This window comes from Hipposideros armiger, unplaced genomic scaffold (genome assembly GCF_001890085.2).
Source record: "Hipposideros armiger isolate ML-2016 unplaced genomic scaffold, ASM189008v1 scaffold_292, whole genome shotgun sequence".
Lineage (NCBI taxonomy): Eukaryota > Metazoa > Chordata > Mammalia > Chiroptera > Hipposideridae > Hipposideros > Hipposideros armiger.
The window spans coordinates 652,447-669,304 of record NW_017731642.1 but is presented as its reverse complement, the minus strand read 5'-3'; the positions used below and the strand labels follow the sequence as shown (position 1 = coordinate 669,304).

At 41.0% G+C, this 16,858-nt stretch overlaps 1 protein-coding gene across 1 annotated transcript in view; it reads left to right on the top strand.

The window, feature by feature from the left end:
- Positions 1-2,839: 2,839 nt before the first annotated feature.
- Positions 2,840-16,858, top strand: part of SEC63 (SEC63 protein translocation regulator) — a 72,766-nt gene continuing 58,747 nt past the window's right edge. Inside the window, exon 1 of the mRNA XM_019658966.1 lies at positions 2,840-3,108. Within this exon, the coding sequence (XP_019514511.1) occupies positions 2,985-3,108 (124 nt within the window). The 5' untranslated portion in view covers positions 2,840-2,984. The remainder of the gene's footprint in view (positions 3,109-16,858) is intronic.

Genomic DNA, 16,858 nt, shown 5'->3' with positions numbered 1-16,858 from the left:
GCCAGTGAAGCAACGTCCTCCACAACTAGACTGAAGAACAAAAGGACAGCAACTTGTCTGTTCCCCTTCTCCCAATTCCCCAGCGCTGTTCCCATCTCCCCAATTCCCCAATAAAAATCTTTAAAAAAAAAAAGTATAATTCAACTTGCTTTGGAGTGTATTTGGATGACCTGAGTTTATCTATGTTCAGTAATGTTAAGTTCTAGGATAAAATGTGTTTATACCTTTGGAAATAGAAAATACATTTTTTAATCTTTAATCTGCTTTGGTTAAAAAAATCATATTTTAGATTGGTCTGGAGGTTAGCAAATAAATGTGATTTGTTCAAAATGTTGTGTCATGGTTCAGTTTTGTTCAAGTTACTCTTATGCATGACACCAAAGCTTCACTGAAAAAAGATTACTCCTGCAGAAAAAAGTTGGAAGTGGAATATTTGTCATCAATAATTTATATTGCCACAAGGTTATAAAACTGATATCTTTACACAAATTCTGAGTAAAACATAATCAGAGTAGTAAAAAATAACCAGTTCACCATTATTAAAACCTGGGAAGACCCCTGCGTCAGCAGAGTGGCTGGTTGGTTAAGAGTTGGCTTGGGAGCGCCAGCTCTGAGCAGCAGGGCTGCTGGTTTGGATCCCACATGGGCCAGTGATGCTGCGCCCTCTACAACTAAGATGGTGAACAACAGCTCTACTTGGAGCTGGGCTGCAGTGAGTTGCCTGCGATGGCGTAGGCTGCAGCAGAACTGCAGCGTGCTGCCGTAAGCTACCATAAGCTACCATGAGTGGCTGGCAGCCAGCATGAGCCAATGGCAGCCGCCATGAGCTGCTGTGAGTGGTGGTCCAATGGCCGGTGACCAATCTGCCTCAGCTGGGAAAAGCACAATGATCACAATACCAACATAGGCCAGTGAAGCAACGTCCTCCACAACTAGACTGAAGAAAAGGACAGCAACTTGTCTGTTCCCCTTCCCCGATTCCCCAATGCTGTTCCCCTCCCCCAATAAAATCTTTAAAATAAACAAACAAAAACCTGGGAAGACTTACTAACAAATTCAACATAAACAAAAGAAACTTCAGGATCTTACCCACATCAACTGAGACAATTTTATGGCTAATTTGTTTCTGAAGCAAGGCAAATTGTTCTGGGCACTGACTTTATGGCATTGGGTGATCATAATGCTGTGCTCACTTCAAGGGCCAGTCCTCTTCCTCTCATTTTTCTGTTTTATTTTTCTCCTCTAATGTAGTCTTTGAAAACTTTATACAGAAAAAAATAAGGAGGAAAATGCAGAGAAAATGATTTTCTGAAATTTCCTTTCAAAACGGGTAGGTAGGATATTTGAAATGGAAGAGAGAATATGTGTGAACATAATCTAGTATGAAGGAAAGCATCACTGATAATGATAAGTACGTTTTGAGGGACATGAAATAAGAGATGATATGCGACCAGATTTCTCTTCCAACAACAGAAAGTATATTGAAAGGAACTTAGTAAATAGGCTATGAAGTCTTAAAATGAGTTTTAAAAAATTCAGTGTAATATGTGGTATTTGCTTATTACATAGTTTTTTTCGTTTTTTTTTTTTTTTAAAGCATTTTCACTATAATTCCCTTTAATCTTCACAACCACTCTGTGAGGCAGGTTGAGGCGGCCTTGCCTTTTCATCCGCAGAGGGGAGATGGAGACGCTGGGATAGGCCCCAGGCAGGGCTGCCACGGGACCGCGGGGTCACCCCTAGATCAGGGGACCAGTACTGTCCACTCCGGCTCAGCTGACAACGGTCTCTGGGATCTCACAGCCAGGGAAGTGAGAGGCTCGCGAGAGACTGTGCTCCCCCAGAGGTCCCGCTTCCAAGCTCATATTCCTGCCCACATCCTGCGGTGAGTGCCAGCCGCTCTCAGGGAAATGTTAAGGTCCACGACCAGGTGGTGCTCAAGGGTACTACTGGCTTTGTGGCATCAGAGTGATCTGGGTTTGAATCCCCAGACCTTCTTTTAAAGTGCTTGACTTTAGGCAATCTCCCTGAGCCTCAGTTTCCTCATCTGGAGAGCGGGGCATGCTTTGATTTTTCCCAAGAGGTTTAGTGACGATTACATGATATAAAACAATAAAAGTGTTAGCCTACTGCCTGGGTCGAAGAAAACGCTGTTGAGCTGATGGCTATAAATACTAGCTCTGGGATTGGAAGGTCACCATCTCTACCGACTTGGAGAATGTCCATCTGCAAAATGGGCGCAATGTAGAGCTCAGTCTTTTAATAGCAAATATTACTTTGCCAAACAAAACTACAACAAAATCCCCACTGTCCTCCCCTGCGCTACTCTACTCTGAATGACCTGTGTTTCCAAAAAGTGGGGGCTGGAGAAGCGGATCCAGAACCTAAGGAACCATTATCGACCAGGGAAATTAAAAAGCGAGAAGGCAGGACAGGGTGAGGTAGGGATAGGAGAGGGGAAGGCAAGGAAGGTCTGCTCGGAAAAGCTGCGATCCCAGTCGCAGCCAGGTGAACTGCCCGCGCCCATAACTGGGCGCCGAATCCTTTGCTGGGACGAGGTAAACGGGCCCCCAGGACCAGGAGTGGGGCACTGGGCAAGAAAGCGGAGAAGGAAGGGGGAGGGTCTCTAGGGCTAGGGGCGGACCTACAGGAGCTCGAGGGGCGGGGCTGTGGCATCGGGGGCGGGGCCAAGGGCGGGGCCTCGCAGAGTTGCACAGCTGCGCGCGCCACGTCTCCCTTAGCTTGCGGGTGGAGAGAGGGAGTGAGGGGCGGTACCTAGTGGCAGGAACTGCCTCTTCTCGCGAGAGCTGGCCGCGGCAGTGAGTGTCGCGGCTTGTCGGAGAGAGTAACGTGGGTGGGGGCAGGGAGGACAGGCGGCGTCGCGCGTGCAAGCTACGCCACACGGGGCCGGGAAGCTGGGAGCCGGATCCCAGAGGGGGTCGTGGTGGCGGCGGTGATAGGAGGGAGGCGGAGGAGGGGGTGCCATGGCGGGGCAGCAGTTCCAATACGATGACAGCGGGAACACCTTCTTCTACTTCCTCACCTCCTTCGTGGGGCTCATCGTGATCCCGGCCACATACTACCTCTGGCCCCGAGACCAGAATGCCGGTGAGTCCCGCTGGCAGCTGGCCGAGGACCCGCTCAGGCCCCGCCGGCGCCTCCGGGCCGCGCCGCGCCGCTTCAGCCCGGCTCGCCGTGTCCGGGGTGATCCCGCCCGCGCGGCCCGGCCTCGCGTCCAGGCGCCTGCCACTGGCGGGGCCCGGGCTCGGTGTTGCCCTCGGTGCCTCTCCGGGCGCCTCGCCACCACCCTTCATTGTCCTGCTCAGGAGTTTTGCTTCGCACCCTCTTTCCCCATTGTTCTGGACACTCTTCGCAGCCTCCACCTGCCTCTTTGTCTTCTCTGCCTCTGGTTTTATTGGGTATTTTTCTTTATGGAGGGAGCAGGATGGGATGGGGAGGATGGGAATTGGGAGGTGAGGAAAGAGTTGGCAAAAGAGGGAGCCGAAGGCACCACTCTGAGCCCCCAAGCCACGACCCTCTTCCGCCCACACCCTCGTTTCCCTGTTGCAGCTGTCGTTACAGATGTTTTGGGCCCCGTCTGAGCTGGGTGGCATGTTTAGGATTCCAACGGAGATCCCCAGTCGCCCCTCCCCCTGGCCTTTCCCCCAGTTGTTCTTTCATTTGTTAACTCACTTGCGGTGATTGGAAGCAATGCTGCTATTCCCCTTAGCAAAAATAGGCTTTTCTGTATTTCCGTTTCCTTGGCGTTTCCTGTGTATGGCGGAAAAAGTGCAAGTATGAAGGATTAAAAGCCTTGTAGGTAGTTCACCTTGTGGGTAGTTGTGAGGTAGCTGGTCCATTTGTTTTTACTTCTAAATCTTCACATTAAACAACATCGGATTAGAGCACAGAATGATATAGATTCTTGTCAAGGCATTTTTTTTTTTTGTTCGGGTAAAGCTTGGATTCCATTTGTTGCACTCTTCGGGGACATACGGCAGGTGACAGTCCAAAAGCTGATGGAGCTGCAAAGCCCTAATTGGTTATTTACAGAGGCATTAACAGTAACTTGTAGGTTTTGAGTTATTAACATTTAGGAAAGCTTTCTGTTTCACAAGAGCTATACTAACTTGATTAAGTATCTTCTCTCAAATTTGGTGTGGTGGAGGTCTAGGTTGCCTAGGTTACACAGGTATACTGTACTTTGGGGAAATTGTTAACACTGAAGCATTGAATCAGCTCAGAACTTATGCTTTAAGACTGATTCGTTTCTCTGTAAAATTCTTGAGTTACATAATGGAACTAAATTAAATGTAGGATAAATAATAAAGGATTCCATCTTTTTGTAAATTTAATAATAATAAAAATATCCGGTAGGTGCAAAAATCTGCCGAAAGTTACTGGTTTTCTCATTCAGTGGATAGTTTATGAAAACTGGATTTTGGTCTGTTGTGCCTTTTCCCCCCTAAATTTATTTAAATTGGTTTCTTTGGACAGCAGTTGTGTGTGTATAAGTGATGAAGTCCTAATACTGTAATGGTTTCCCTTATCTACAACACCTAGGCCATTCTGGTAATTTTATTTCAAGTTAAAAAGAGTGCACTTTTCAGTATAATAGTTTATTTTCACTTAACACCCATTTGTGTGCGCAGTTGGTTGTGTGGAAGACAAAAGGATATTGGGAGAGTAAGTAGATTTGGGTATAGGGTATTTCAAAAAGTTGCCTGATTTCAGAAATTAGTCATCTTAATCTACACTGGATTTTTGAAATTTGAAGGTTATGTTTTCATGGTGGGTTTTGTATTATAAAATTTGCTTGATAACTTATATCATAGGCAAGTCATACTTGAGCCCCTTCAGCATATAGTTAGTCTTTGGAAAAGTGGTAGGGAATTAACATTGACTGTAAGCCATGGACTTCAAATGTTACTTTATTTAGTCCTCTTAAAAATACAACTAAGTTGTTACTGTTATTATCACCTTCATTCTTACATGAAGAACCTGGAGTTTGGAGAGCTTAAGTAACTTTGCTGTGTGGTGGAGCCAGGTCTATTTAGTTGCCAAGCCCTCTATTGTTTCCATATTGCTAGATAGAAAGTTAAGTGTTAACCTGCCCCCTTCTTCACTGCTTCAGACTTGCCTTAGTCAGTAAATGTGCATATGTTGATGTATTTGTTTGGTCTTGCCCCAAATTGCATTATAAAAATTAAGGTGGATGCTTAAATGCTGTTCTAATCATCATGAAAATTGGTAGACACCACTTGGATTTTTTTTGTGTGTCTACCATAATAACTTGAGTTGTTCCTTTAAAATTACTGTGGTATTAAAAGATGTTTTTATCATAGTGACTTTTTTCTAAAGCCCAGTTGCAGTGTCTTGAATACCAAAGAGAAATCTTGAATTATAGGTTCACCCAAAGCTGTGGAAGAAAGTTTTATCAGATTTTTGCAGCGAGATAATTTGGTGATTTGTACTGTCAGGAGGCTACTTATGAGTATGAACATACGTAGGGGTGCATATATTTTTTTGAATTAGTGTTTTGGATTTCTTCAGATAAATACCCAGAAGTAGAATTGCAGGATCATATGGTAGTTCTGTTTTTAGTTTTTTGAAGACCCTCCATGCTATTTTCCATAGTGGCTGCACCAGTTTACAATCCTACCAACAGTGCACAACAGTCCACATCCTTACCAACACTTGCTTGTATTGATAATAGCTGTTCTGACAGGTGTGAGGTGATATCTCATTGTGGTTTTGACTTGCATTTCCCTGGTGATTAGTGATGTTGACCATCTTTTCATGTGTCTGCTGGCTATCTGTATGTCCTCTTTGGAGAAATACTTACGTCCCCTGCCCATTTTTTAATTGGATTATTTGTGATCTTAATTTTTCAAAACTTATTGACCTTAATTCTTGGTCTTAGTTTTTCAAAACTGCCTGGTTTTGAAATCTGGATCTGCCGCTTACTCACTGTGTAATCTTAGACAAGTTATTTAACTCCAATGTGTTTTAGTTTACTCATCTGTAAAATAGAGACAGTAGTTATCTGTTTCCTACAATTAAAGTTAGGATTAAACAAATTGATACATGCAAAGTGTTAGAGCAGTGTCCGGCACATAGTAGGGCTATTAGCCCCTGTTTTTCTGGTTATATAGTCTCTCTGGAATAATTTGATTTGGAACCTAAGTACTCATTTTTTAAAATTATTATTTGGAAGGATTAATGGAACTTTTAAAAAAAAGTTGCATTTCTTTATTCTTCTTTGCTTGCTCCCTCTCAAATGGTGTACAAGTGCGTCAGCTTTCTGACTTGGGAATGTGAGTAGGAGTCCACTTTTAGTGCTTAGTAGTATAGTAAGAAAACTCTGAGTTTGAAAAGTTAGATTTTGGTTTTATGTTCCAGCCTAGTCCCAATTTAGTTATTTCTGAACTCTCAGCCTCATTTTCTAGGGTAATAATAATAACCTGCCCTACCACCCAAGAAGTGATTATGAGAAGCAAATAAATAAATGCTTATAAACATGGCTTATAAAATTAAATACACTGTAGAAATTGCTTCATTTAGCCCATATTTATAGAGCATAAACTTGGTGCTAGATGCTGCTTCTAGGTGATGGATCAGATTTTTAAGTGCATTTAACTTTTTTCATAATAAGTTGCATATTCCCAATGCAGAAAAACACAAAGAAACAGAACAAAAATTGCTTGTCATTCCATCACTTAAGGGTAATCAAACATTTTGGTCTATGCAACCCCCTTCTTGTTCCCTGTGGGGATGACTTTAGACTCAGCCCCTCCTCTTGTGAGGGACCCACATCCCCCTCTAGTATGAGAGAATTGTGATCCGCCTCATCCCAGTTCCGCTGCTCTTCATTGAATGTTTACTAGCCTCATGGTGGGTAGTGCTAAGTGCAATCACAGTAGCACTTTGAGCTATACTCATGTACTATCCCAGTTTTGTTAATGAAAAAATTGAGCTCTAGGGGAGGTAACTCACTTGCCTAAAACTAAATAGCTACCAGGTAGAAGATTGGGTGTTGGACCCAAATCTGTCTTATGCCAGAGCTGTTCTTGTTAGCCACTACTTACTCTGTACCGCCTCCTGTAATTAACCTAACATGTTATAATAAGTATTAAAATGGCAAGTGCAAAGTGCTGTGTGTGCATAGAGGAAGGAGTGAATAATTCTGTTTTGGAATTTGGGTGTTCCATGCCAAGGAGGTAATTTGTGATAGGTCTTAAAAGGTAACTGGGAGAAGCACATTCTGGATATAGAGGAAAGCATGTGCAAAAGCATGGAGATGTTCAGTGAATGATAAAAATGTAATGTGATTGGCACTTAGGAGCAAATTAGCTATTGTAGTAGGTATATACTTTATCCTGTAAGTTATTGGGAAAACAACAGGGGTTTTTAAGTAGGTTTACAACATGGTCAGTTTTGCTTTTGTGGAGCATTGTGTGAAGAATGAGTTGGTGGAAGGGGGTTGGGAGATGGTGGTGGCTGGATGGGGAAAAAGTAGATGGAGTAGTCCATTTCAGTGGATGAGTCCATTTTAGGGTTTATTAGTCCATTGAGAAGTCAGGATGTAGGGGAATGGACAGATTAGAAAGAGAATTCTAAGATAGCTTGGGCTATTTATGGAATATAAATACTATGGCAGGAATGAAAGAGTGGAGTGCAGATTTTGAATTTTCATTCATCTCTGTCTTTACTTACTTTACTTACTCGTATTTCCCTTTTTCTTAAAAGCTGTTTGGTGATTGGCCCAATAACCCATTAACATTTATCAGTTTTGAGGATTGAGTGCCAGGGAAAGGATGGGGATAAACATTTTTATTTGAAGTGAAATGTTGGTCTATCTGTTGATTTAGTTTATCTAGGTGATTTCTAATTATGGTGGAGTTGATTACCTCAATCTTCTGGTGAGTGAATTTTTTGAGATTTTTTTTTTTAAACAGAAAAAACTGGCGAGTATCAGCTTTGTGTTCAATGGAATATATTTTATGAATGTGCATATTCAATTCAATGTGCATATAGTCTTCCTAAGACTTTAGATCTTGAAGGGGTGTTAGAAATCTGCAAAGTTTCAGTCGTTTTAAAATAGTCATTCCCTCTGTGTTCTATCCGGACAGACAGGGGTATCAGACATGTAGCATAGACACACAAAAGTCCTCCACAGTAGAGGGGTATTCTCCTCACCTGCCACACTCCTGCTACTTTGGTTTTCTCTGTTCCTGGAATATGACCAACCCCTTCTTGCTTTATTTTGTAACAACTATTCCCTCTGCCTGAAATAGGCTTTTCCCACCCAATTCAGATCTTTGAATAGCTGACTTTGTTTTGTCACTCAGCTTGAAGAAATGTTCTCAGGAAGACTTCTCTGAATATTCCTCTACACAGTATATATCACTATCTGATATTTTTTATTGTTTATATGTAGTTTATATGGAGATGTCTATCATCTCCCCCACACTAGGATGAGAACAGTGTTCTTGTCTATATTATTCACCCCCATATTCCACTGCTTAATACAATGCCTGGCAAATTGTAAGTGCTTAATAAATTTAGTGACTACATGAATGATCTCATTTAGACAGCCCCGCAACCACCCTGGGGTATGTATGTATGTACTCGTATGTATGTATTATTTTACTTAAAAACTGAGGCTCAGCGAGGTTAAATAACTTACCCAAAGTTACAGATGGTACCAAAGGAATAGCAATAACCACTAAAGAGATGGGACTTGTGCCCAGGTTTAAATTCACAGGCCTCTGTGATTCATCACTTTATTTTAACTGCCTTCCCCTAATAAAAGAATAACTAGTTGCCTAAAATACACTGTGTCCCTGTTCTCATTAACTTAATCATACCTATCCTAACTATATCTCCAAAGCAGAAAATGTAATGTGTAAGAAATCCACAAGTGTGGCATTATAGGACATTAGGTATTTTGATCATCTTGTAGGGATATATTTTTAATTTCCATAATGAAGCCATTTGCTGTATTTTTATTTTTTATTTATTTTATTTATTTTTAAAAAAGATTTTATTGGGGTATTGGGCGAGGGGAACAGACAGTTGCTATTCTTTTGTTCTTCAGTCTAGTTGTGGAGGACGTCACTTCACTGGCCCATGTTGGTATTATCATTGCGCTCTTCCTGGGTAAGGCAGTCGCTCGCCAGCCATTTGACAGCCGCTCTTGCTGGCTCATGGCAGCTCAGCTGGCTGCCAGCCACTCACGGTACCTCATGACAGCCCACTGCAGCAGGGTCTGCAGCCTACGCCGTCGCCAGTGACTTACAGCAACCTAGCTCCAAGTTGAGCTGTTGTTCATCATCTTAGCTGTAGAGGGTGCAGCATCACTGGCCCATGTGGGATCTGAACTGGGGCCCTGCTGCTCAGAGCTGGCGTCCTAAGCCAACTCCTAACCAACACGCTACTCGGCTGGCCCCCACTTGCTATATATTTTTTTTATTGGGGAATTGGGGGATGGGAACAGCACTGGGGAATTAAGGAGGGGAACAGACAAGTTGCTGTCCCTTTGTTCTTCAGTCTAGCCGTGGAGGATGCCGCTTCACTGGCCCAAGTTGGCACCATCATTGCGCTCTTCCCGGGAGAGGCAGATCAGTCGCCGGCTTCTGGACGGCCGCTCATGGTGACTGTTGGCCGCCCACACTGGCTGCTGGCTACATACGGCAGCCATGGCAACCCACTGCAACAGGGGCTGCAGCCTATGCCGTCGCCAGTGACCCATTGCAACCCAGCTCCAGGTTGAGCTGTTGTTCAGCATCTTAGCTGGGAGGGCAGTGTCACTGGCCATCATATGTGGGATCGGAACCGGGGCCCTGTGGCGTCCCAAGCCAGCTCTTAACCAATGCGCCACTCGACCGGCCCACTTGCTGTATTTTTAAAATGGTCTTTACACAGTTGCTTACAGTGATAGCTAACACTTGTAATTGTGAGACGTACTCCCTGCGATAATTATGGAATATCTTAATTTAAAAATTTTTTGCCTTCAGATGACCTCTAAGTTTGCCAAACTAACGTTAATCAAAATTGTTGAAGCCTGTCTTCCCCAAACTTTTTTGTTGGTTGCTTGGTTGTTTTTGGTCTTTAAAATAAAGCAATCAAGCTCCTGAGCACCCCACCAGGTGCTCATAAGTACTCACATATATAGTGATTCTCTTTTTCTGAAGGATGCTTTTAGAGGGATGGAAAAAGATACTTGTTGCCTTATCACCTCTGTGTATTCTTCTAACCTTTCCTTTCTTTCTTCTCCCTTTGTCCCTGATCTGTAGGCCATATCATTGAACTTGCTTTCCATGACCCCTCTATATAGCAGTGTTATTGGTGCATGTGTGTGTTTAATATTGTTTCCAGTGGGTAGGTGCTTTTCGAAGGCAGAGACTATAATGCTGCCATACATCCTCTAACACACAGGACAGCTGCCCTCTATGACAAATAATTATGTATTGGGTTGTCGGAAAAGTCATGACGTATTTTTTCTGTTTTTTGTTGCAAAAATGTGTCATGACTTTTCTGACAACCCAATAGTTCAAAATGTCAGTAATGCTGAGGCAGTAAAACCCTGTTCTATGGCACTTGTTTCGGTACTAAAAGGGAAAAGAAAATTGATGTAGTAGGTGAGCATAAGATATAGTTGTATGTTGTCCACAATTAAGTGCCAGCTTTAGTAAGACTGAATAGTTCTTGATCTGAACCACTTGGTTTGTGTTGGTTTGCACTTATATATTGCACTTATGTAATCCTCAGACATTCCTGAAGACTGTGAACTTTGGTGGTGGTAGGGTGGTTCTGCTCTGATCCTAACATTTTCAGTTAGTTGCCTTCTGGGTTTCCTACACCTTTGTCAGAGTATGAATAGGGGTAGATGGCAAATGAACCAAAGTTTCTGAAATCCTTCCAATTTAAATAATTTGTGATTATATTCATTGGGTGGTGGTGATGGTGAGTAGTGTTTAGTCAAGCCTCTATGTGTCCCAAATTCAAATAGTTCTGAACTGGCCTTGAGAATCACACATCATGGCTAACTATTCAGATTCAAGTTAAGAGTGTAACACGCTTTAGTTTCTCCTAGTCTATTTGTGAGCTATCTAGTTTTAGTGGTCTAAAGCAGTGATCCCCAATTTTTCACTTCCAAAGTATCATTCTCATGCCTTTCCTATTTTATTTTGAAGCATTCAGGGAACCAGACTGCACTATTATAGTAAAATGTGTATTCCTATCTTTTTAAATTAATAAAAGAACAAAATTTTTCCAACAATGCGTGAGCCAGTATCACCATGGTGAGGTAATATATTCTCTACTAGCTACAGAGAGACTTTGGATAGCTAGAAAACTGCTGTGTAATGTCTTTTAGACTTTTTGGAATATTGAATGTAACCTTTTGATTCTTGGTACTATTTTGTTGAACTCTTTAGGGATTTAGGAGTAGTTTTAGGAGTCTCTGAAGTTTGGAAAGACAAGAAGTGTGGTACATCTTTTTTAAAATAAATTATGTTGTCTGTATATCATTTAGTTTTATTAATTTTAATCTATATGAAAAGGCATGTCCTAAAGTTTATTTCTCAGTGATTTTTATAATCCTCAAAATATCAAAATTTATAGATATATTTGAACTGAAAACTGAAGTCAGACTTTTTTGACCAAGTTTGATATGTGTAATTGGTTTAACAATAAGGACTGCCTTTGCCAGTTATGTTATACAGCATATATTTTCGGTAAATTGAGTGATTCAATGTAACCTGCAACTTTTAGTTTTCACAAGATACCCTTAAAGTAGGAGATAAAACTATTTTATCTAAACACTGCCACATTGACAAAAGTGTACTTTTTAGTTTAAAAAATAAGTTTTAGTATTTAGAGTTTTAACTCTTTGAACATATGGGATATTTACAAGTTGCTTATAAGTGAAAGCACAACAGATATATTACTCTTATTTTAGTAATTTATCAATTTGTAATATTGCCTTGATAACACCAAAAAAATGTAGTGTCAGAAATTTTAACACATAAAATCTTATAGATGTTAAACTTAAGTATGATAAACTTATTGATGTTTTTTGGCCATAACGTGCCAAAGCATTTAGAGGTGAAATGTCTTGATGTCTGCAACTTGCTCTAAAATAATTTAGATGAAAACGAGGGGTAGGGAAAGAGGGAACTAGAGATGAATCCAAGAGTTGCAAAGGGTTAACAATTGGTGAGTTTAGGTGAAATATATTGTTCATTTTACTACTCTTTCAACTTTGCTGAAGGCTTGAAAATTTTTGCAATAAAAAGTTGGGAAAGGGCCGGCCGAGTGGCGCATTGGTTAGAGCTGGCTTGGGATGCCAGAGGGCACCGGTTCAGATCCCACATATGAGGGCCTGTGACACTGCCCTCTACAGCTAAGATGCTGAACAACAGCTTGACCTGGAGCTGGGCTGCAGCTCCTGCTGCAGAGGGTTGCCATGGGTTACTGTGTGTAGCCAGCAGCCGGAGACTGATCTGCCTTGCCTGGGAAGAACGCAATGATGGTGCCAACTTGGGCAAGGGAAGCAACGTCCTCCACAGCTAGACTGAAAAACAAAAGGACAGCAACTTGTCTGTTCCCCTTCCCTCAATTCCCCAATAAAAATCTTTAAAAAAAAATTAAAAAGTTGGGAAAAACTTAATAGTACAGGGATTAAAACAATTTTAAGAGTATGTATTAGTATTATAAGGTATGACTTACCAGGGTAAAAATACATTAGGATAACTTATGTGGGGGAGGTAGAATGAAGGGCTTGTTTATGAATTTGTGTAAATGGATGCTGTGGGGAATGAAATTACTATGGTTTTTAGGTTTCATTGGTGCATTTAAAAGCAATGGAGTTATTTTAAAATGTCAACTTTATGTTAGAAATGGCATATTTTGCAACTCTTCAAACTTACAATTAAAAATTTTAGATGCCAAATTAGAAATCTATAAGAAGGTCCATGATTTTTAAACATTGTTTTGTGGTAAGCAGGCGAACATGTTTGAAGGCTTCAGATCTGGCTAACATAACATTCTTTCAGCTCTTTGGGTCCTAGGAACATGATGCTATGAGTTCCCTCAGTTCTGTTGCAGACTGGCAGATCATCCTGGTGTGGACAGATGGATGTGACTGTTTTAGCAAAGCCTCTGTGTAGCTTATGAAGCACAACCACGATAACCTCCCCCCAAATCTGGACTGCTCCTACGGACATGTAAACTTGATGTTCAGCGGCTGAGAGCAGTTATAATATGTTGTTACATTGTTTTTTAAACCACAGAATTATTTTATGACCTTGTAATTTCCCTTTTCTATAAATGTGGATAGTTTCTTTAAAAACAATATCATATTAATGATATTACTAACAATTTTTACTGGCCGTGAAACTAGTAATTCCGTAAACTAGAAGTTTGAAGTTTGTAAAGGAACTTCTTTTTATTCTTCTAAGTATCTTATAAAAGTTGTCTGGAAGGATTTTACTTGTGATAATTTGACTTGAGATCATTCATCTAGAGATTTGGAATGTGCACTATGAGTATTTAGTTGTGCTGGAAATCTAAATGCCACTGTATTATGGTGTAAATCATAATCAAAGCCCTGTAGTACTTACTAACTGACTTAAAGATTCTCTGTTTAAGATTTAATTTTTGGATTGGAAGAGTGAGGCATACAAGACGCAGGTGGTTACACATGGTGCAAGAGTGTGGGGGCTACAAACCATGTGTACTTTGCCCTGGCCAGGGACATCGGGATAGTATCATTCTTTTAAATAGATCAGCTGTCTGGCTAATAAAGAGAGAGATTTGACCATTATGACCTTATCAAATGTTTCCTTGGTTTCATACCTGAAAATGGGAGACTGTGCAGGCTTAATTTAATGAAATACAGATTTAAAAATCACCAGTGGTATTTTCAAAAGCGTCCATAATTTAACCATGAAAATCATAAAATTAGCATTACTACCATTTCATTTTCAGACTCCAAGTTTTGTCACATGTCTCAACGATGTGCTCTGTAGTAAAAGATTTAGTTCAGAATCACACATCACATTTAGTTGGCGAGTTTCTTTAGACTCCCTTAAGTCTGGAACAGTTCTTCATTTTTTTCTTGACTTTAATGATTATAGGACAATTATTTTCTAGAATGACCTGAATTTGGGTAATCTGGTGTTTTCTCATGATTACATCCAAGTTATGTATCTTAGGAATTTCACAAAACTGATTCTTCTCATTGCATTCTGTCAGATTGTATGGTTGCAGTTTGTCCTATTGCTGGTAATGTGACTGATAAGCTGATTGAGATGGTGACTGCCAGGTTTTCTGTATTAGCTTCCTGTTGTTGTAACAAATTACCCCAACTTTGGTGGCTTAATACAACACAAATCTGTTCTCTTATAGGTCTCGATGCCAGAAATCCAAAATTCATTTCACTGGGCTAGTCAACAGTCACGGTGTTGGCAGGGCTGGTTCTTTCTGGAGGCTGTAGAGTAGAATCTGTTTCCTTGACTTATACAGTTTCTAGTGATAGCCTGTATTCTTTGGCTTGTGGTCCCTCCTTCCATCTTCAAAGGACATCTCCAATTTCTACTCCCATTGTCATAGCATCTCTCTGTCTTCGATCCTCCTGCCTCCTTATAAGGACCCCTGTGATTATATTGGGCCCACCCAGATAATCTAAAATAATCTCCTTATCTCAAGATCTTCAGTCACATCTGTACAGTTCCTTTTACAGTGTAAGTTAATATATTCATTGTTATTAGGATGTAGACGTCTTGAGGTGGGGGAATCTCAAGACGTGGGGGAATCTCTACCCCCACAATTACTCAGCCTACCACACTTTCCCACTGTAAATTCATTCTTTTTCTTTTTGTAATATTTTTGTGGAAAGATGCTTGGATTCCTGGTTCCTGTTAGTGGAGAATGGTATTTAGAAGCCAACATCTAGGTGCTAGTTGTGTTCACTGCTACTGAGATGTCACTGTTTCCAGGCTCACTTATTAGAGCTAGGGAATATGTAGGAGGTGTGATAAAAAAATACAATGAATGTTTAAATTAAAAATGTATTACAGTAAAAGACACATTGCCATGAATCCCCCTCAAAACCCTCCCCCTCACTTTGAACACACTTATCCCGTTGGGATTTTTTTATCCCAGGGGGAAGATTTTGAGGGGGATTCATGGCAATGTATCTTTTACTGAAATACTTTTTTTAAATTTAAATATTCACCATATTATTTGATCTCACCTTGTATGTATGTGTATACTCATAAATCTACATCTATGGGGGTGCCAAAAAAATGTATACACATTTTAAGAGATGTTATCTATGTATTACTTTTCAAAGTTGAATTTAATTATGATAGCAATGTGTAGTCTGACGTTCACGCAAAAGATGGCATTATGCTAGCGTCTCCATGCGACAGGCAGGACAGTCAAAGAAAATGGTGGAAGCACAGTTGTGGTTCAAGGAACGCAAGACCATTTTGAAGTGGTATTTGAAATTCGAGCTCGTTGTTTAAGTACAATGACAATGGAGGTGGAGGTGTGAGTATGCAATATGCCTAACCTCCAATATGCCTAACAATTACACGCATTCGTGATAAGTTTGCGAAGCATGGTACTGTGTGTGATGTGCACAAAGAAAGACCTATGAGGCCTCGCACAGCAACAAGTCCTGCTTCTTCTGCTATGGTGTTAGAACAGTTTACACGCTCGCCACAGAAGTCTACCAAACCATGTTCACCATAATCAGAAGTGTCTGACGCTGATAATAACCACTTTGAGCACCTCTTGTAATTGCAGAAGTCAAACGTGACTTGTATTTATCTTTTGTTATCGGTATATGTTGAGTATTACAATTTTAATACAGTTTTTTCCTTTCTTAAAATGTGTGTACATTTTTTTGCCACCCTCTGTATTTTAAACGACATTAGTCCATACTGATACCTTCAGTTCCAATCCAATACTACTGGATTCATTCTTGCTTTCTATTTTTTCATATATACATAGAAGACCCGTTTCTGAAAGTGAAAAACTGATTCCAGTTACCCATGATGTATTAGCTTATTTGATCAGGCCCCTGCATATTACCTTTTCTGCCACCACATCTTTCCCTACATGGTTCCTTCTTCCCCACACCTGGTTCTGATACCTCCTGCCACATAGCTCTCCATTGTGGATGCTTTCCTCAAAGCACGGTGGTAACAAGGATTTCTTACATGGTGGCTTTGGAGCATTCTGTTATATGCAGAGTTATTTTATTTACCTGGCATCTCATTTAAAGACTGTGGTTTTGTAGTTTTTTAATAGCGTGAAAAAACTTATATTTAGTATTAGCCAGCTGGACTCAGTTTACATGATCTCAGTTTTGTTGGCAACATCTGAAGCGTCATATGTAGTCAGGAGCCAGTTGAACATCTCCCCATCAGGCCTCAGCAAGGTGTTGACCTTGGCTATGTCTTTGTCATAGAGCTTCTTCACAGGCTGTTTGATCTGGTGCTTGTTGGCCTTGACATTTACAGTGAACACAAGTGTGCTTTTGTCTTCTGTTTTCATGGCCAGCGTCAGTGCTAAGGGAAACCTAATGGTTGGCATAGTGGCCAAGCTTGTTGCTCATCTGAGGATATTTGAGCCACCTTTGGAGTGTCTTGGGCCACCGGGAGGTGGATAACATGCAGATCTTCTTTTTTGTGTGTGACTGTGGATGCCTTTCAGCATTGCCTTCTTGTCCCACCAAGCCTTTGTTTTGGTTTTGGCTTTGGGAGGAGGGCAGGGGTTTCTTTCTTTGTTTTTTGGTGGCCATCTTTGTGAAAAGGTATTTTATTTTAAAACTTAAAAAAAA